The sequence below is a fragment of the Theobroma umbraticum genome, unplaced genomic scaffold (genome assembly GCF_002168275.2).
Source record: "Theobroma umbraticum cultivar Fairchild unplaced genomic scaffold, ASM216827v3 scaffold_50.0, whole genome shotgun sequence".
Lineage (NCBI taxonomy): Eukaryota > Viridiplantae > Streptophyta > Magnoliopsida > Malvales > Malvaceae > Theobroma > Theobroma umbraticum.
The window spans coordinates 2,996,042-3,017,993 of NW_018397261.1; the positions used below are offsets into that span (position 1 = coordinate 2,996,042).

The 21,952-nt window shown below is 35.6% G+C and overlaps 3 protein-coding genes and 1 long non-coding RNA gene across 6 annotated transcripts; 1 reads left to right on the plus strand and 3 right to left on the minus strand.

The window, feature by feature from the left end:
* Positions 1–717: 717 nt before the first annotated feature.
* On the minus strand, positions 718–2,887 carry LOC110418538 (zinc finger protein CONSTANS-LIKE 2-like). Its single transcript, XM_021431288.2, is given in 3 exon segments — positions 718–1,350; positions 2,095–2,853; positions 2,855–2,887. Coding segments are annotated over 3 exon segments (1,140 nt in total). The 3' UTR covers positions 718–1,002.
* A 2,146-nt stretch (positions 2,888–5,033) lies between these two features.
* PK3 (serine/threonine protein kinase 3) lies at positions 5,034–9,932 on the minus strand. Its single transcript, XM_021430277.2, has 6 exons — positions 9,452–9,932; positions 8,313–8,455; positions 7,939–8,082; positions 7,462–7,647; positions 6,936–7,060; positions 5,034–5,624 (listed from the first exon to the last, which is right to left on the minus strand). The coding sequence occupies exons 1-6, from the start codon at positions 9,663–9,665 to the stop codon at positions 5,399–5,401; spliced, it is 1,038 nt and encodes a 345-aa protein (XP_021285952.1). The 5' UTR covers positions 9,666–9,932; the 3' UTR covers positions 5,034–5,398.
* Positions 9,933–10,465: 533 nt separating this feature from the next.
* On the minus strand, positions 10,466–19,344 carry EMB1873 (porphyromonas-type peptidyl-arginine deiminase family protein). Its single transcript, XM_021431352.2, has 10 exons — positions 19,093–19,344; positions 18,133–18,246; positions 17,947–18,036; positions 17,712–17,796; positions 17,114–17,169; positions 16,924–17,002; positions 15,521–15,655; positions 14,626–14,858; positions 14,016–14,174; positions 10,466–10,818 (listed from the first exon to the last, which is right to left on the minus strand). Exons 1-10 carry the CDS (start codon positions 19,177–19,179, stop codon positions 10,705–10,707), a joined length of 1,152 nt encoding a protein of 383 aa, XP_021287027.1. The 5' UTR covers positions 19,180–19,344; the 3' UTR covers positions 10,466–10,704.
* Positions 19,345–19,562: 218 nt separating this feature from the next.
* LOC110418187 (uncharacterized) lies at positions 19,563–20,937 on the plus strand. 3 transcript variants are annotated; one of them, XR_002445370.2, is made up of 3 exons: positions 19,563–19,659; positions 20,313–20,512; positions 20,801–20,937. It is a non-coding gene; the product is annotated as an uncharacterized LOC110418187 (long non-coding RNA). The 3 variants fall into 3 exon arrangements; XR_002445372.2 differs by lacking the exon at positions 19,563–19,659 and adding an exon at positions 19,666–19,804 and having other exon boundaries at positions 20,301–20,512; XR_002445371.2 differs by lacking the exon at positions 19,563–19,659 and adding an exon at positions 19,710–19,804.
* Positions 20,938–21,952: the final 1,015 nt, after the last annotated feature.

Below are 21,952 nucleotides of genomic sequence, written 5' to 3' on the forward strand. Positions count from 1 at the left end.
GTTGGTTAAAGAAGGGGTTATAGGCAGTAGGATTTCCTGCGGATATATGAACTGGGAGATGTAGCCGTGTCTTGGTTCCTTTGCCATTGGTGCGTGTCGAGTTGATTATGTTGATTTTTCTTCGCTCGGGTCTGTCAACGTGCTGTCAACTTTTCTACTCCGATTGGATCTTGGTTTTGATGATCAAGGGCTTCAAGGGTTCTTAAAATCTGATTGTGAGGTTCTGATTGATGAGGGCATGCTGCTGGGTTATGTAAGCAGTGTGTGAACCTTTTTGTTCAGGCTTTTCTTGCCATACCGATTTTCTTTCTTACCAATGAGAGTCTCTGGCAGCTCCAGTTCGAAACTATCAATGGTTTATCGATTAATGGCCAATAAATTTCACTTTTCAAAAAAAAAAAATTATGTCAACTGTATATATATTCCTTGGATACATTACTTTATATCAATTTTCTTCCACTTTCATACACAGCTTTCCCATCAGAAAGCTATAAAAGTGCAGACATCTTTGCAGACACCTTTTTCTTAAAGATCAACACTAGATTCTCTAAATTTTTGTTGAAACCAATGCCAGAAACAGGCGATATTTTGATGACAATTAATTGCATAACCATACTCTTAAAGATCTTTTTCATATGTTTCTTTGTTTGATTAATAAAAGGGTCCAGAGCATATTCTCTCAAAAAATAATTGCTAATTAGTACAAAACTATCTGTAAAGTGAAAACCTCCCATGTATCTATGTAAACAGTTGGAGCGGATACAGAAAGAGTCTGATGATTGTATTACAACTTCACAATGAATGCAAGAAAAATAAACCAATACAATTTCAATGAATATGAATAGATAAGTTTAGAGAAAAATAAAATTTACAGCAAACACACAGATATTATTCTTCTTATTCACTGAACTACATGGAAAGACTACAAAGCACTACATTAATAGAGATATTAACTCATTCTCCATCATCAAAAGATTTTCTATCCTAGCCTCTTATTTTACTTCATAATGATGGAACAATACCATAGCCATAGTCTTCCTTTGAGAACAGCTGATCATCCTCAATTTCCATATCTGTTTTCCTTGCAAATCTGCCCTTGACTCGTGGTCGAGTCTCTGCATAGGCTTTCCTGGAGGCATATCTTATTTTCTTCTCAAACTTTCTCGCTTTCCTCTTCTCTCTGTAACGTAGGACCTTTGCTTCCCTGTTCATTGGTGTAAATTGGAGTGGGAACAGAGGCAAGGGATACGGAAAGAGATCAGTTGCCCCATTTGGAAATCCAGTGTATGTACTCGGGATGTTGCTTGTAGCGTTTGGTAAAATGCCAGCAGTAATGAGCGGTATGGGGACCTAAGTGTAAAATTAGAGAAGAATCTTCAGATAATGAAAATATGATACCGGTAAGCTCTAGGAGAGAATACTAACAACAAGTCTAGAAGCAACCTCTCTGATGGAGCAATGTTAAGATATTTCTAAAGTTTAATTGATCAACAACTAGGAAAATAAAGGGAAGCGGGGGAGAAGCTGAAAGGTTGTGCTAAAGTCAAGTTGCTAATAGCAGTAATTTCTGATAAAAGCAGTCAGAAGCTATTATGATCTTGAATTCTAATGCTGTCTCCCATTCTAAGAACTTCAGCAAGGGCCTATTTGTCATATTTCAGGAGAGCTTCAGAATGGACTTACATAAATGCCATTAGTTTGGTGTTCTTCATTAACAAACTTTGGAAAATCCCTAGAACATTGGTGAAGCGGCTGAGCTCCCCGAGCATATATCAGCCAACAACAAGAACAATTAATGAGCTGTGGGTAAAGCTAATATCATTCCACAGTTGAAGAGAAAACAAACAAAATATATGTACATAGTTGCATATATGCAAGAATGCAGGCATAGACATGGCTAGACACACGCACACATATACACACATATAGAGGGGGAGAGGGATAAGATCCTGGAAATTAAAGTTAAACAACTATGTAGTTTTACACAGTTATGAACAGATAACGCCTAAGTTGCTGTCAGAAACGCATGCAAAGTTAAACTCTCAACAAGAGATTACTTGAGGACAAGTTAATTTAGAATGTGTAGGATCTTACGCTTAGAGTACTTGAAGGGGTATTAATGAATGCAGCTTTTGATCTCCTATGTTCTGTATTGAAGTAAATACTCTGCAACCACTGGTGTGTTTGCTGCTGCAGTTGTTTCTCTTGTTGCTGTGATTGATTCTTTGATTCAAAAGTTTGAACTGGAACATCAATATCACTTCCACTGTCTTCTGGATAATTAACACACAGAAGTTGTTGCTGATCACTGCACTGTTCTTGGCACTGATACTCGGTACTGGTATCCCTAACATCCATATACTCATCAACTTTCTCACCATAGGTAAATCCACTAATGGTCTGGTTGTCAGTGTTATCAGGCTCAAGCAATAACCAAGAATCAGTTTCATCTTCATCAATTTTCTCATTTATTGTAGCGGCTGCAATTTCATTTTCCATGCCAAACATGGGACCTCGCAGCTCATCCTGGTGAGTACTTGAGGAAGAACATGCTAGACCAGAGAGTGGTGGAATAGGGACCCTGATATGGCGGCGGGCCAGTAGATTGACTGAGTGTATTTCAATGTCGCATTTGATGCAAAGTGAAGCTGCATCAGCCCTGCAGGTGACAGCTGCTGCTGCATTCTCGCACACAGTGCAAATCCACACACGCTGGTGTGACAAGGCCATAGGATTGGCAGCATGGATCCGCTCATCGCAGCTTTTGCAGAGGTAAGAAGAGTCAGTATAGCAGTAGAGTGTGCAGGCTGCAGCTTGACATGTATCACAAGTACGAGCCCAGTAGCTTTGGTACGTAACCATCTCCACCAGAGCCCACCTTCAACATGCTTCTTTCATGTTGGAGAATGTTAATTCATAACTTTTATAAGGTGTGTAGTAATTTTTTCTTGTCTCTAGCCACCTGAGAAATATCCTGAGACTGAAAGATTGTATTTTGGTGGGGGAGGAAAACTCTAATCATTATGTAATATGTGACTGAAAGGAGTGTGTGTTTCTACTAGTGTGAAGTATTTGTAGTATTTATAATCCATCCATGAGTCCATAACTTCTACTTAAAGGAATTACAGTCATTACGTAATGAAGATAAAGTAGAAGTTCAATCAAGATTCATAAATCTAAACACGGAGTTTTGGCATCGAATTAAGAGATTGTTAGTGAGAAAGAAACTTTTCAAGGAACTTCCTATGGATTGTAGCCACAAGTCTCCACTTAGCCACAAAAGGTCCACGTGATGTCAAAGCCAAAGATTCAGATTCTACCATGTTCTTTTCACTGGGAAGTTGTTTCCCATCATTCACAAATTTTCTTAACAAGTCAGCATTTGCGAAGAATAATAAAAAGTTGATTAAAATTCAAATGAGAGAAGTGTTTGCCACGAACAACAAAAAGGTTGAAAATATGAAGAAAGGGGGAAAGAAGCTGCCTAGCTCCTACAAATGAAAAAGGGCATTGCTACAGGCCAAATATAAAGTTGAACTTGGGAGGTCAAATACCAAAAGGGAAATAAGTTTTGCCCATAAATTCCAAAAAGATAATCAAGATAACATGATCAAGAGAAATATGAATTATGTTTTTCGTATCTCTTTTATTACAGGTAAAAAAGGATTTGAACTCACGAGAAAAATATGTGACCTTCAATTAAATTTTCCCTTTCAAACACTGGATGTTGTTTTATATCATTTGAGCTCGTCAGCATGAAAGAGCTTTTGGAGGATTCCCACTCTACATGGCTTTTTGCCATACATGTCCATCGGTAGCCACAAAAAGGGGAAAAGGCACAACATTATCCATAATTTACGTCGTCACTCGCGATGGTAGGCGCGGGTGGAGTGGTGATACTGTTGAGTGAGACAGAAAGAGAGCCGGGGCAGCGACTGGGACAGTCCCACAAAGTGAAAAGCGTGATGGGCTTTAGCGGTTGAAACAAATCGGCCCATGATCTTGTGGCTACGTGTTGTTTAGGGTGGGGCTGGAGAGGTTCTTCTTGGGGGCTCACAACTTTCTTCCTTCCTGGAATCTTACAGCCCTTTGCCAGAAAACAGAAAAAGGTGCACTCTATTCGGTCATTGGAATATTAAAATAACCAGTCCCACTTTAATATTGTCTCTACGTAACAGGCTGAAGCAGCTGTTTTGCTGCTTAATAAGCTGAATAATGGGACATACGAAGAATACTTCCATTAACTGTCATTCCTTATCAGTAGTCCCACTGCTTTTAGTTATTGGATAAAATTGCATTACTCTTACGAAGAAAGACCTTAGCTGATATCAGGTGAGTTGAGTCGAAACTTGGTCAGCTTTGTTCTCAGACCGACTTCACTAGTGGGCATGAATAACTCTGCAACTTGATCATATAATAAAGTGAGTGGACCAGATATAAAGTGAACTTCTCATAACTTGGAATTCTTAATATGATTGTAACAATTATTCCAAAAGAGGGAACCAAAAGTGCAGAGTTGAAGTCATTCCGCTCGTTTCTTGGCGTTGGATTTAGAGGGGATATTTAACCAAGAGGACCTTCCGCAGGTGCTTCGGTTTAAGCCAATGTGGTCACGGGCTGTTCAAGCTTACTCAACCACCCGAGTACACTCAACTTCAACTTAGAAACGACTCCAACTCAACTTAAACTAGTTTCAGATCGACTTGAACTCGGACTATGTGAATCATTAAGTCAAAATGACTCAAATTGGAATAATCCATCAAAATCCAATTCAATTTGATTTTATAAAAATCGATTAACTCAAGTCCCAAAGAACTGAACTCAAATAAATTTTCTTTGATCCTAATTGATCAGACCTGCCAAATCACCATCTCTGTAACCAATGTAGACTTAGTTTTACTAGTCAAAAGAGGTGCAGAAATGTATTTCGATTCTCATGTACGCATACTATGCTGGATTCCTTCAAATATTTGCAAAAAATAAAAAAAGTTATCACAAAATCTTGAAACTGCCATTCTTGATTAACTATTAAGTAGGTCTGCAATCAAAAAACTTGGATACATGAAACATGAATAAATGGATAACACAAATTATTGAGGTTTCCTATAAAATTGAATATTGAATACAGAGAGAGATCTGGACTTCAATAAATTACAGATCATGAAGTTAAATAGTTACCATAAACGAATCGATGCACAACTACCACAATTACTCCAAAACGGATTATCTATGTAATATTTAAATAAGGAACTTGTATTGCTTTCATATACGCTTTACTTCTGAAGTATTTAAATGACCTGCAAAGTAACCGAGTCTTATGGTGCACATTGCTAGAATGTGCATGGTCAACTTGTACATCACCGGTTTCAATGCCCTTCCCTTTTCAAATTATATGATATCACTGTGAAAACTTTGAGATCAACTTGTCAACATGAATTATGATATCATCAATACAAGGCCGAACAGCAGCCTGAGGCTGAAGCATCCATGTCACAAATTGGTGAAGAGCTTCTGGATATGGCGGTTTAGGTCCAGCTGGCCACTTAATCTGTGCATTTACAATGGCCAATTGCAGGCTTCCTCCTGATTCTCCAAGTGCATACTCGAATGGGGATACCCCATACCTGGAAGAAATGACAATTAACAAAAGTATTAAGTAAAGCTGCAAACTATATATACCAAAAAGGTTCACTTGCAGAGGATAAAAGCATTTTCAAAAGGCAAAAGAACCAAAGAGAAATTATAGCACCACATGAAAGTACAACTACTACAATTGCTTTAACTTGTTTCTGCATAGCATTTACATTTACGTTTACATCCAAGGTATAGAGAGAGACAGCACAACCCTGACACACACAAAAAGAAGTGAAAAATAACAGTAGTGAATGAAGAAGAATTAGTTCATTTGAAGACTGAAGGAAGGAACATGAAACTCCAACAAGAAAAGAGACAGTTTTTATCAAGGTATCATTCAAAAAACAAATTAGTAGGCCCAACTTTCTGTGAGTATCCTGCTTACTGTAATGTCAAACTCACATGTGTGCTTAACATAAAGTACATGTCATAAGTCGCCCACTAATGATTAACATTATAAATGCATCAATTTCTTATAAATGAGTTTATATGAATGGATTACATGTGTATTACAACTGATTTCCTTGTCTAGAGACACAGGTAAAAGATATTGTGGCAAAACTTTAGATATACAGTAGAACAACCTGTAAAGATATTTTAAACTACTGTCTTGCCTCTGCTACTCTGATTCAATTCACACATATTACTCTCCATGAAGATAATGAAGTAACAAAGGCTATCAAACAAAAAGGCAGATCGATTAGTTTCTTCACACATTCTTTAGGCACTCTCATGGTTCATGGTCAGAGATGTCCATGCAGAATGGCATTACATAGAAAAGTCTGCCAGGTACCAATCATAACATGATGCACACTCACAACACTTCAACATCAGATGACATCTTGTTAAGATTTTCCAAAAACCATAATTTTCACAAGGTCATTTTTGTTGAAGCACATGAGATCACAATGTCCCATTTTTGTAGCATGCAGTTATACCTATTTGTTGTGAACAAAAAGTTTTTCGGGGCACAACCACTTGTCCAGGGCTGAATCTCAATCAATTAGGTTGGATGCAATCATCACTCCTCATATCAACACCAATGGACAACTTCATGAAAATACAGAAGCTTAGCATTATAGAACTTTCACATCTAATACTTTAAATCTACTCCTCAGATTAAGCTTGAAAGGAACCAATAAATAAATTCCAGCCACAAGACTTCCCCAGATATGTTGTTTAATATATTGTTTGACGAAGAAACTTGATGAACAACGATGAAATGACAGAAGTACAACAAAAAAAGTTTATAAAATGAAAGCAAACACTGCATAAGTGCATGTATAAGTATTAATTCTTACATTATTGCATATAAAGTGCATCCCAATGACCAAATATCAGTTCTCTCATCAATATCTGCATGGCTTGGGCAATCCCACAACTCAGGAGCTCGGAAAGGTGCTGAACAGTGCTCAGATGCCCATTCCTACATATGAAACAAAATCTAACCATAAGCATCAAGGAAAATGCATTGAGCTGACAGACAGAAAAATGTGTCTTACAATATTACATTTAAAATTAAGCATAAGATGTAAGGATGACAATGTGTAGTGCCATAAGACAATGCAATAAATTATTATGGCATTTAAAAAAAAAAAAAAAGAATATTAAGTTGTTTATGATGATGAAAAGGAAAATGCATCATAGAAATAAGCATATCATGTCTTTATCTGTCGTTTTATATATGTTTAAATAATTAAGCGTATATTTGTCAGTAGAACAGCAAGCATTCAGATTTAAGGAACTTTGGTTATTTTAAAAAGTTATAAAGCACATAAATAAAAGTAGACTTTTCAGCACTGAGAAAAATAAAGAAGCAATAAGTACCTGAAGCTGTAGTGCCTCAGAACGAGAGCCAATTTGCTTCCTTGCAGGACGAGCACTCCCGAAATCCATCAATATAGAAAGAGGTGGTTGCCCTTTTCTACAGGTTAAAAGAACATTACCAGGCTTGACATCATTATGTGCATATGGAGGCTCAAGACTGTGCATATGTTTGAGTCCTGCACACAGCTGTGGAAATAATTTGGTCCAGTCAAAATCCTTACAGCCATCTCCAATCAGTTATGACATCAATAAATCCAAAAATATGAAACCCTATTAAGAGGAATACTAAAACAGAGAAAGAGAAACAATTAGAAAATTGAAGCCAGATGTTAAAGTATAAAGAAATGCATCCACTAATAATAAGTGCCATATGGTTATCAATTCAATCTAAATGAGAACGTTATTTCAAGCCCTTAGAAGTGTATTACAAAAGGAATGGCATCACATAGTCAAAATGATAAGAATTGTTAATCGCACCTGCCGAAATATCTGAAGAACATCTGAGGTTGAAAAGAATTCCTTTTTAGCTTTCATAGCGGTGGTATTGTCCAGTAAAGTTCCATCCAAATGAACAGGAAACAGTAAGTATGCTTCATGATTCCACGAGCCTTCTTGTGTAGGCTAGCCAATGAAATCAAATTGATTTAGACAAATACAATTGCATGAAAAGTAATTTGAAAGATGAAGAAGAAGAAATAAGCCATGAAGTGAAAAAGAGAGGACCTTCAAAAGTAGTTCCCATTGCAAGTTTTACACCACTTTTATCGGTACATAAGTAGATAAATTCAAAAACATTAAGACACATGTAACCATATTTAAGGTTAATTAGAATAAGAGATCTGAATAATTACCTTGACAGCAATGATAGCATGATCAAGAAGCGGAAGCAAATTAGGGTGACTAAACAAGGAGGACACACGGATCTCCTCCCGAACCAATTGCAACTGCTCATTATTCTGAATGAGAACTTTCTTCATAGCATAAGTTCCATCATCTGCAAATGCAACCCCACTTAAGTCAGTTCCAAAACTAAGTTAACTTACTCATTGATCCGATGAGTAGACAAGTTTTTAAATAAAATAATAAAATCCAGCAAATGGCAAAGGTCACCATCCTTGATATATCCCCAAACAAAGAAAGGTAAGCAAATCCATATAAGATGTAAATTCAGATAATAAAAAGAAACAAAGGCATAAATCTAGAATCTGATAGCAAGAAGTCAAACCATCATAAGTTAAGGACGTGATAACTCCAAATTCAGTACAAAATTTTATGTCAAACCAGCCATAGCATTTACAACAGAATTGAGATCAAAGTTTTAACTGATCTATAATTTTAGTTAAATAAGTCCACCGAAAGTAACATGATTATCACCGAGGATTCCACTTTTATACCCAAAAAATTTAATTTTATGAGATAATCAGATTACTGTGCCTATAGGGGCAAAGAAGATCCGCAGTGCAATTAATAAGCCACAAGAGAATAAACCCAAAATTTTAGCATAAAAATCTTAAGGTCATACCATACTGGTTTCAATTTTACATAGACAAGATATTTGAATTTCCAATAAAACAGCCACATAATATCACCAAACTTCAATTATAAAAAACAGAATGCAAGGAATCTATGACTTCAGTCATAATAAGTTAACAAAAACAAGATAACAGACACCAGAATTCAATTAAATTACAATAAAAAATCACTTAAAACCCTCCAAACAAAAGCCAAAAACACATCATTTCAGATCACAAACCAAAACGCTCAGATAATCAAATCCCCCCCCAAAAAAATCAAACAAAGAACAACAAATGCGCAATTCAGGAAAACATATAGCTAAACAGAAGATTCTAACTAATTAGAAACTGAAAGCAATCAGTAATTAAGATTTAAGAAACACCCAGATCACTCAAAAACCAATCGAATAGAGAAATACCCAAATCGTAAAATCCCTGAAAAGATAAAAGATAAAACTTTTTGAATTGGAACGAACCAGAGAGATGAGAAGGGTCCTTGACTTTTTTGGCTAAGCCAGAAGCTGAAGCTGAAGAGGAATCGGACATGACTTCCTTAACCAGGAAAACATAAGCGAACCCACCTTCACCCAGTTGCCTAACGATCCTGAACCTGTTGTCGTTGATCCAAACGTCCCCTCCCCCATTGACGGCGTCGTATAATGCATTCAACCCTGAAAATGTACACCCCATTATTTCCACTGTTGCTGCCTTCAACTCAAAAAGTATTCCTTTAGATCTTCAAGCTCTCATTTTTTTTCCTTTTGGGTCTGTCAGAATTGGAGAAATGTAAAAATGGTAGATCTCGAGAAGCTCTCTCTCCTTCTCTACCCTCTGTTTGGACTTTAGATAGTTTTTAGGTTAATAGTTTTCAGCTTTTGAAGCTTTCAATTTCATGTCAACAATAAGTTTTATGAGACTCGGGGTTTTTGTTTGTTATTTTATTATTATGGTTGGTTTGCAATGTATTGTATATTGCTTGCTGCTCTTTCTATTTATTTATTTAAATTTATTTTTTATTGGATCGTTAAAATGACGATAAAACAGTAACACACGGGATTTTCAATTTTGCTTCTTGACACTCCACTTTCTCAGCTTCCACTCCTTTATTTACGTTGGGATTGGCTACCGTCAGTTTCACGCGACTGCACACATGAAAATGTGGCGGGCGCCACTGACGCTGGAGTTTTGGAAAGTGTAGTTCTACTTGAGGCATCGTAAAATTGCTGGGTAGATCTGATATAATCGTAACCGTCCATTTATTAGACTAAGTAGAGACAGTCATTTTCTCTGAAGATGATCACTGAAAACCCTGATGATCTGAGCTTGTTTTACCTGTTAACTTGTTTAACAGAGATTTTATTATTATTATTATTACTATTATTTTTAATTTTAGTATTTGATTTTATACTAAGAATGGTCTTACTGTTTAGTACATGATACGATAAGAATATTGTTCTTGTTGAAAAAAATAAATACGGTGAAATACTATATAGCATAAAATAAAATTTAACCTTTTTTTTTAATTTTCTGAATATGCTAATCCGGTGCAACAATAAAAATGAAGTAGATAAGTATTTGACTTTGACAATTACGATGAATTTGAGGACATTGAAACTGTTGTATAAAGAATTACTTATAGCATTGCGTAAGTGAGTTTGTGTGTTGGTATAATTCGCCCATTGTTACAACACAAATCTTCTGCTGCTCCCTCAGATCAACGTAATGTAATTTATTCGGTTGATCTCACACCACAGTTGGTTTTAGTAGCTGGTTGTTGCTGAGTGATGCAATGTATGTTTCCACCTCCCAAAACAATTTCTCTAGCACCTTCAATTCTTACCACCTGAACCCCAAACAAAAATATATAGAATTAAATAAATAACTGAAACAAAGTTCATGCAGTCCAAGACGACATCATGTCCCAGAAAACATGCAATGAAGTCATCTGATTCACCTGCTGCGGAAATTCAAGCAAGTCCATTCTATTGTGTGGAAAATATCATCATGCATTTACTTTAGAGAAAGGAAGAATTTGCATTTTTTGTCAATGTTAATCAATTATTTCTTCTGAAATACACAATTCCAATGGATGGGCCATTTGGATTTTGCAGTGCAAGTCTGCTTTAAATTGCAGATCATGTCAACCAGTTTGAAATGAGAAAGATTAATTGCTTACACCAAACTAATCAGTGAAAAGTCTCCCAGAACTTGATCACTGGAATAGTTTGGAACCTGGAAGTGATTCATTTGACAGCAAGGGAACAGCACGTATTATGTGATAATTTCTTTACGGCCTAAATAAAAGAACAGCTACTTGAATGGAGTTTCTGTAGTTCATATACATGAGTCACAATTTTAGTCAAAAGCCTTAAGTCCCAGGTACATGACCAGAGAATTAGTATATCGATAAAATTGTCAGATTGTTCAGAACTGCTAGCTTTAAATCATCTTAACTTCTAAGAAATAAACTCAGCATCAGGTAAATTCTACCAGTGAATATAAAAAACTTTTATGCTTTTTAAATTCAACATTCAAATCTTTACCATTATCCCAGTTTCCTTTTCTCAAATTCTATATCAATCTTGGCCATGTCCCTAATCTTCTGGGGTTGCTTTCTTCACTAAGAAATGGAACTTTTGTATTTATGTTATTGCCAAGATACATTTTCGACATAATTAATTTAGCCAATTAAATGCACTTAGTTGGTTAAGATATGTTGAGAAACATTTTCAACATAATGAATTTCACCAATTAAATATCCTAAGTTGGTTAAGATGTGTTGAGATGCATTTTCGACATAGCCAATTTAGCCAAATAAATGTAGTAAGTTGTTGAAGATGTAAAATTAATTAAGCAATTAATTTGCATATAAATGTTTGAGTATAGATGTTGATATATTCTCTCAATTAAATTTTGATTATATAACATGAAGTTAAATTCAAAAGATTAAGATGTTTGTTAATAAATAAAATATATCTTAACCAAGTTTAGCTGTTAGCGATGTTTTAATTTGAGGAGAAATGAAACTATTCAGTAAAGTTAAAAGGCTTCAAGATTGAGAAGCATGTAGGGCGAAAGGGTTTCAAAATGTGCAGGTTAAAAAGTTCCAGGATTGGTAAGGTTAAAAGGTTTCGAGATGTGCATGGTTAAAAGGTTTTAGGATTGGTAAATTAAAAAGGTTTCAAGATTGAGAAGCATGCAAGGTTCAAAGATCTTGGATTGCTAAGGTCAAAAGCCTAGAGGATTGAAAAACTGTGTCATGGTTGAAAAGCCTTGAGAATTGGAAAACATGCCAAGATTGAAAAGCCTTGACGATCAGAAAGCATGTTAGGTTATAAGGTTTAAAGATTGGAGTAAGATTGAAAAGCCTTAAGGATTGGAAAGCTTGTAAGGTTAGAAGATTTTAAGATTGGAGAGCATTGTAATATTAAAAGGAGTCAGGATCAGAAAGCTTGTAAGCTTTTCAAGACAGGAAAGCATTGTAAGGTTAAAAGGTGTCATGATGGGAAATATGGTTAGAAGGTTAAGAGGTTTCAAGATAGGAAAGCATTGTAAGGTTAAAAGATTTCAAGATTGGGAAGCTTGTGAGGTAAGAAGGTTTTAAGATTTAAAAGTTTGTACTTAAGAGGTGTCAAGATTGGAAAGCTTGTCCGGTTGAAAAGCTTTAAGGATTGCAATGCATGTAAGATGGAAAATCCTTAATATGTGGAAACCATGTAGGGTTCACAAATCTTAAAAGATTGCAAAATGTGCAAAGTTGAAAAGACTCGGGGATTGGATACAATTTAAGGTTGAAAAACTTTGAGGATTGCAAAGCATGCAAGGTTGCAACGCCTTAAGGCTTTAAGAATTGGAATATGGTTAGTCAAACTAAGTAAGGGGGGTTTCTTACGTTTCAACCAAGTGGATATTTGCACCAAGAAAACATTCTTAGGAATGAAGTGTATCCAAAGTTGTAGGATTGTTAAGCCTGAGAAACTAAGCTTGATCTTGATTGAATTCTTAAGTTGTCAGGACTAAGCTTATCCAAATTTACAAGTTAGTAAGCTTAGGCCTTCAAGTGATTCTCAATCTTGACTAAAGTTCACAAGCTGATAAGTTTGGAAGGCTCAAACCTTTAAGAAGTTTAGCCATGGCCAAGGTCAAAAGTAAAAGCAATGGCACATTATTCCATTTACTAGAAGGTATACTTCAAGTAAAGCTAAAAGATCGACCATGTTGCATAAATTAACGAAAGACCATAAGTAGGATGTCACCCTTACCTGATGCTTCATAGGCTTAAGCATCACATAAGAAAAATAAGGAAAGCTTGTACCGATTTTATGATCTGAGAAAAGACTAAGGCACTTCTAAGCTAAGTGAAGGAAGTGAGGAAAGCTGAGACTGAAAAATTCAGGTTTTAAAAGTGACGTCTTTTGTGGGATGTCAAGAAAGCTAACTTAATATCCTTTCTCTTCTTGTGTCTCTCTTTAGCGGGTCCTAAATCTTGGGAGATCATGGGTAGTTATCAACCCCATGTTCAGCCTTTTCAGGAAGGTGGAAGAGTGTTCAATTGCAGATTACATGTGGCAGGCTTGTATCAAGATTCAATTAGTATAAGTATAAGATTTGAAGAAGGGATTCCAGAAACAAGAACAAAGCACTTTATCTTAACATTTTTTAAGCTTTTGTATAGTTTTAGCCTTGGCCCATAGTTCCTAGTTTCAACAGTTTTAGCCTTTAAACTTGTAATTCCCCATCTCTGCTATAGTTATCAGAGGTGAGAACCCTTGGATTGTTTGATCAAGGTTAGACTGTCAAGCTTGTACCAAACTTTGTATCAACAGTTATCTCCTAATCCACCCATTAAGTGATACACAAGGTCTCCAAGCAATGAATGAAAGTTAAGATTCACTATTTGATAAATCAGTTAAAAACTTTTTTATTTATCATTCTCATCCTAAGCATATTTACGTTTTACTTGCATAACTAGAATGAACCTAAATATTGCACCCATCATGGTTCCTACCAAACACATATTGAACAGAAATTCTTGCTTACTTCATAGTCTGGAAAGGCTTGGGAAAGGACACGAACAGCTTCATCATCCCACTTTTTGTCCCCAAATTGTGGTGTGATGATCCCTCCATTGGCGAAATAGAAGTTTACGTATGAAGCAGCAAGTCTTGTACCTGGAAGTCTTGGTTTAGCCACACCATCCTGTTGTTAGACACATCATAGGCCAGGAAAGAACGCACAATAAGACCCTTTTCTTTAGGCAGGAACAACTAGATAATAACGGATAAAAAGTTAAAGCTTAAATTGAGTGTCTGATTATTGAATTATTTGGCATTATAGTGCTCTTTTTCACTAGGTTTATGTCACTACCAAAGAGAGGAGGATACAAGTCCAAAGGTCAATCAAATAATAGTTTTATTGGCAAAATTATACTCAATTTTTAGAAGATGTGCAAAATTATATTCAGAACTAGAGAAAACTGAAGATAGTAACTTTTGTCATGGATCATCAAAGAAGCTATAATATTTAATGCTATATTAACAGGGAGAAAAACAACTGCACTAATCTTAAAAGCTGCAGTTGCCTAGTACTAAGTTGGATGTTGATGGAGATGGACTAAGATGCAGAGACATGGGTAAAAAGAAATGCTTACTTGAGCAACTCCAGCAGCTTCTTCATCTGTCAGGAAAAGTGGTCCCGGAACATGGAGTTTAATTATTTGCAATTTCCGACCAGAAGCATCTGTAGCATTTGAGAGAATAGAAAAGGCTTCCATGGAACGTTCATACTGGGGGTCTGTTTCATCATCAGTCCAAGACAACAAAACAACACCGGGCTCCGCAAAGCAGCACATATTATCAATGTGACCGTTAGTATCATCATCACCTGTTAAAAACCAAATAGATACTTTCAATTTGAGTAGACATATAAAAGTGTGTAAGAGATCTTCAGATTTGCCTCTGCTAGTGGATAGTCAATAATTGCTGCAAGGCACAGCTATCCTCCAAGGAAATTGTTCCAGACTTAGAATGTTAAAGATATTTCCCTGAAGGGGTTTGTATTTCAGATAAGTAGACTTGCACAAGGATAAACAACAACATTGAAGTTACGCAATTGAAAAATCATTCCAAAGTTTAAGAGGTTTATAGATTGCTTGATATATTATTGAGGTTCATCTTAAAGGTTTTGACTGATATTTGTGTGCGATAAAAGAGACAAAAATAGTACACATTTACAACATTGAAGTTATACAATTGCAAAATCATTCCAAAGTTTAAGAGGTTTATAGATTTCTTGATATATTACTAAGGTTTATCTTTAAACAGTTTTGACTGATATTTTTGAGCAATAAAAGAGACAAAAACAATACACATGTTTATCTGTAGTCTTGTATCAATCAGTGTGACAATGAGATCATATAAAGATGCAATGCTGGAAGAAATGATGTTCCACCGAACCCAACAAAAAGAAGAAATATCGAGCACTTATGAATTCATAAGAAATTTGAGAAATATAAATCAAAGAGGAATCAAGACAGAATTAAGTACCATATAATCCACGAGGCAACCAAATAACCTTCTTGACCCCAAGATATGCCTTAAGTTCATTCTCTATTTGTTCTTTGGTCATATTTGGGTTCCTGTTTTTGTTCAAAAGGCACTCCTCGGTGGTAAGGCAAGTCCCTGTGGGAAAAGCAAAAGCTGAATAAATTCTAAAAATGGCACATTGCTAGATGGGAAAAGCATTTGAAATTTGAAGGGTTGCTCATCTAACAGAACAACATCATTTTCTGAAACATACCACATTAATTGTGTAGTGATGGATCTAATAATGTGTAAAAGATATATGTAATTCTTTGCACCTTCTTTAGGGATGGGTTTGACACCAATTATTGCATCGCAGTACATGATTTGGAAACAATTAAAAATCATTATTGGGTTGCAAAAACATTTTTTGCAAACAACTTCTCATTAATAGAACAGGAAAGGGGACTGCAGAAGGAAGAGCAGAGCAAGTCATCTTTCAAGCACATAATCTAAACCCTCCACCTTTTCATAGCTTAAGCATTCAAAATCCATGGCTGCCAAAGAAAGCAGCTAGAAGAAAGACAGAAAGAGGTGATTGCAGATTCTACCGAGACTGCATGGAAAACAGACTACTTTTACAAGTAGGGTTAGAGAGCAAACAAAACTAAATGGAAAAAAGAGATACAACTAACTGAATTCCTGTTAAGGTTTAAGTAAAGTTCTCCTCAAGAGATACACAAGTGACGATTGGACCATCACAGTAGTTCTCTTATCAGGGCTCTCATAATAGTTTTCAGGACTAAATGATTAAAAAAATAGATAAACAATAAAAGCCAAGCCAACTAGTTTCCTATGCAACTAAAATAATTTGCAAAAGGCTAGAGATAGCAATTAGACAGAGCAAGGCCGGTCACTTTGTACTCAGGTTTTTCAGGTTTGACACTCAGGTTATTTGGGTACTGGTCATTTTGAGTTCAAGTTGTTTGACTTTTGTAGTAAAATCAATTTCATTTCAGGTAATTTGGGTCAGGTTGTGTCACACAAGTTCAGGTTTAAAAAGGTCAGACAGGTTCTTTGGATTCAGGTCAGTTTTGCCACCTCTACATAAGGCATTCCAGGTGGAACCTTTTAATACTAATATTTTATTAGATGTTATGAGAAAAGAGAGATCAGCTTTGCAAAGAGCTTCATATGAAGCAATCAGATTTGCTTGTTTGCAAAGAGCTCCAGATGAAGCACTCAGGCCGCAAGCAGCCTTGTCTTGCTCTCATTGCAGAACTCATCATCCATGCAGATATGAAAGGATGATATAACTAACAGTTTTGCATGATCACATAACATTAGCAAGCTAATTTTGCATTGATTTTTTTTCGGAAATCAAAATAAAACTAAAAAAGCTAATCAAACAGCATATAGATTATCACCTTCTCCATCTACGTGTATGCTTCCACCTTCAAGAATCATAGTATGTGAAAATCTAGGAAACCTCTCAATTCCCAATATCTACAAACAATAAAGATAAAGAACAACTGTCTGAAATATTAAGATGCATTAAACCTGAACAAGTATGTAACTAAAAAAGATAGCAAGTTTTGTTCTGTTTCCAGCACTAACCTTCCTTGCCACAAAAAGGTCAAGACTCCAATCTTTATAACAACCATCATCAACCCCTAGAAAGTTCCATGATGAATTCCTTTCAGGGAAGATACATAGGAGATAAAACGCTATTGTAAACCATGATAAATACTAATACATTAGTATTGTCAACATTAAGGCCAGACTCTCATGATCAACAAAATATGCAGTCAAAGTAGAGGTTTTAACCCAACAAATTAATAAGCTTCAGCATTCCATTTTCACTTTTTAGCTCCTCAATATACAGAGTTTAACCATCATTTGCAGAAATTTCAGCCAACTAATTCAAATGATAAAAAAATGCAAATTTGAAGGTAAGATGTTAATTTTAACCCATAAGTTTGGGCATCCAATTTCACATACAGAATACAAATCTACCGGTCCACCTCCCATATTTGATAAACGCTTAAATGTTGAATTAGGTTACATTAGTTCTAGGATAATATGACTCCAGCTAACTGTAAAACCATCATTTCAAGTTTCAATAAATTGATTGACTGAAGCACAATAAGTTACAATCATTTCAAGTTTCAATAGATTGATTGCCTAAGTTACATTAAGTAACTTCTATTCTTACCTCCCCAGCTATTGAAATTCCAATCAATCCCAGCAATCTTTTGCTCAGGACTACCAGAACTTGGTTCTCTTTTAGTTACAACAAACTGCAAGAGGGGAAAAAATAAACAATAATTCTTCTAAATATTTTTATAAGGAAAAGCTGTTCTGGGTTACAATAGGGAATCCAACTGAAGACAATCCTTTGTAACACATTCAAGACCAGGTGAGATCATAAAAAGAGAAGACAAGCTCACAGTTGGCCCAGTATCACGAAACCAAGAGTCATTCATGCTCATTTCAACAACCCTGATATTTGGTGGTAACTGACTCCGTGCATTGGCCCACTGTGCATAAAATTAATTAATCCATTAAAATTCAGTTGAAAACACATTTAAGACTTACCTATGAGACAGGATTTACTCTCTAGAACTTCTACCAACCTGAGCAGCACTTGCACAGACGGTCACAAACTCGAACTTTGAGATTGCAGTTGCAACCTTGGCAAACATGTGTTGACTGTGCACTGCGTTGCCTCGCCAATTATCGGGACGTTCCTGAAATGCAAGACAGTTTTAAATTTGTCATAACTCGTAACAAACTCCGAGCATGAAATTAACATAAAAAACCATCTAGTCTTCTAGACATAAAAGTGGATAGTTATATCTTTAAATAAAGATAATTAGCAGCATAAGTCCCAAGAACTATAAGACAGAAAAATTATATATTGCAGCCAAGGACCAGGGAGATGAACAGTATTTTAGCAGCGCAACCAAATGCATGCTGATAATGTGATGGCATTAAAATTTTTGATTTAATACAGGATTGAAGCTGAACTGCTAATAACCAATGGCTGCTCAATGCTCAGTTACAACAAAAATATATCAAAAACCTGAATTTTGCAGTGTACAATCAGATTAACGCGTATCAAATTCCTAAGACAACAGTTAAATACTTCAAAGCTTCTAGATCAAATATTGATTTCAATTTAATATCTAAAAGAAAAAAAACACTAGCAAGATAGTAAGCAGTGAGAAGTTCATAGATGTAGCTCTAAACTCTAACTAATAAAACCCAGTGCATGAAAACACCACAAAACACGCACAGAAATCAAATGCATCAAGCAGTTTGATGACTATGGTTTGAAAACAAAAAAAAAACTGCAATATCAGGCAAAAGCCAATAGACATGCAATGAAATTGGAAGAGAAAACTGTGTCAGGATAGGTAAAATATGAGAAGAAACTCATCAACCAAAAGGATGCCCTTCAATTCTGACTCATGCCCATCTAAGATGAAACAGAGAGAAAAGTCTTTACAGACGGGCTAAACACTTTTAACATCAAACAAAAAAGAGGGTTGGTTTAAGAATCAATAAGGAAACAAATAAGAAATAATACTCACAGGCCAACCCATCCAACACTGAAAATGGGGTTCCCACTCTGCTGGCATATGGTAGCCAAGCTGAGAGGGAGTCCCTTTCATCTCCATCGCCCACACTTCTCTCTTTATCTGCCAATACTTCTGATCTCGAGGTTTTGACAAAATAGAGAGGAGAGAATATATATGTATATAAGGATGATGACTCAAACTGACTGACTGACTGACTGTCTGCAGACACAGCCGACGGACCTCTGAGATACTGATTTATTTTGCAAGTTGCAATTAATTTAGCAGAGACCGTCGAGAATATTTTACCGTTTTCTAATTATTACTATTATACCTGAACTTACTTTTCACCGTGGAGACATGGCAAGACTGGAGGGACACGGGTAAGTAAAGTGTAGTATGTACCGTTGAGTCTTTAGAAGAGTTACTGTTTATTATTATTATTATTATTATTATTATTTTCAACTTTGAACTCTGTAAAGCAAAAATGTTTTTTTTTTATTTTTTTAAGGATGTTTTTATTAGGCATTTTCCGCGCTCAATAATTATGAACTAAAGAGAGAAAGGAAACGCAGAGGAAAGGTATGATGACATTTCAATGTTTCCTTTTCTTTCTTTCTTTCTTTTTTCTTTTTTTTTAAATATAATTCTATGATTCTGGAAACATGGTTCAGAAGAACTACCGGAAAATTTTTAATAGTCATCTCAACTTCGGTTTAACTTCTGGGTACTTGTTATTTCTTGAGTTTCGGCTTCTGGCTTTTTATTATTTGTGATTGCTTGTTATTTGTTGCTGAACTTGATGACTTTGAGTCTTTGGCATATCCTTGGGTGCTTGTGAGTCAAATTTTTATGTTTGGTTCGTTCTTCTTTTGGACCTTGAGAGTAGGGTTGTTGGTTGTGTTAATTCATTCAAGAGCACCAAAAAGAAATTGAAAACCATGCTCTTATTGCCGTATTCTTAGTTACTTTTTCTGGGGATAATTGCTTGTATTCATGCAATCGGTATATGTTTGTAGTATACTGGAATGCAGAGTTATTATTGCTTTAATTAATTGATCATTGGTAGTAAAAAAGTGCTGTCAGATGCACAAATTCTTCACTTAGTTTCTGAAATTTATTAGATTATGAAATTCACTGCTAATGAGCAATATCCTTCAGTTTATATTACTGCTAGTATTTGACAATTAGTTTATCAGCATTTCTTTGATTATTGTTCTTAGCTTATTTCACAGGGGAAAGGAAGAGGTTAAAAAGAAAGAGGAACTAACGTCCATAACTCAGGCTGGTCTGATAGAAAAATGTTTTATACATTTTTTATGAAGGAAACATTGAAAGGACAATCAAGATAAAACTTCTCTTTCCAATATGCTTTTGCTCCTGGATTCATTTGAAAGCTCCTTAGTTTTATGAGTATTGATCCGATAACTGGTTGGTATGTACCTGTGTCCTTTTCACTTTTGTGGTTTAGTCCTTTTTCACATTCTACTGGCCCAACTAAATTACTTTAGAATTCCCAAAAGTTATTAACTTGTTGATATTACAGCTTGTTTGTTGAATTTTCACTACCATTTTCACCTCATATTTTACTGTTGCAAATACTAATTATATTTAGTTGCAGACTTCTACCCTAGTTAATGCAGATTCGTGCTTCTTAAAATTCAGTAATTTGATTGCCATCTTGCTGTAACAAAGTATAAATTTTTACTTTTTCTCGATGCAGCCTGAAGGAGAAGTTTGCTTTCATCTCTTAAATGGCTCAAGATACTTCTGGTGCTAAATCACCAAGGTGACATTCTGGACTTTTGCGAGGCCAGGTGCAGTTGGTTATCGTTATGAGATTGTTCCAATCAAAGATCCACTTTCCTTTGAGAAAGGTTTCTTCATTGTAAGAATTTCTTACATGCCAATTGTTGGCCCAAAGGAATGATGGATTGATTTTAGTTGGAGTAGCAGGACCATCTGGATCTGGAAAGACTCTGTTCACTGAGAAGGTGCTCAACTTTATGCCCAGCGTAGCTGTCATAACAATGGACCACCACTACAAAGATTCTAACCATATTGTTGATGGCAACTTCGATGGTAAAATCTCAAATTCTTTCATTCTTCTGATTGTTTACATAAAGTCATCAAAATAATCAGCAGAGTTTGTTGACACTGGTGGCTTCTTATTTGATCCTTCTAGTTTGAATATCAAGGATAATCATGTATGAGAAAAGTGGACGCTACCAGATATAACATGCTGGTGGTAGTGGGCTGAAGATTTGCGGCATGGTATGCTATTGGAAACATCTATAGCAAAGAGCTTCATCTGACTGCTAAGGCTGTTTCATTTCTATGTTGAAAAAAAATTGGAATGGACAATTAAAGGAGATTATCGATTCTATTATATAAAATAGAACAATGTAGCATTATAAGCAGTATGTGAAACTTTACATGAAGCTGCTTGACTTACACTGGATTGCTGAGTATGAAAGACATCTAAGTATGTGAAAAAGACTGTCATTAAAGTAGGGCTGACAGTAAGAGAAAAAATTATAAATAAGGTCCAACTCAATGAAGTTCAATCACTTATACTGCCATATCAATCAGTGGCTGCTTTTGTTTGACCATAGTACCAGGATGCTCTAAAGTCTAAGTGAATTCTCAGTGTTGGTAAACTGGAGCTTTTCTCTAGATGCTCTTGTTGCAGCCTAGTTTTGGGTTTTAGGCATTTTTTAATATGTGTTGAATGGAGCCTACAACAGATGTTACGTGTACTCAGGTTAGATTAGAGAACATTATTGGTTGGTCAATAGGCCTTGAAGGTATATTTGATGACTCCGGGTTTAAGAAAGACTGAAAAAAGCATAAAATCACTACTTTAAAAACTGAA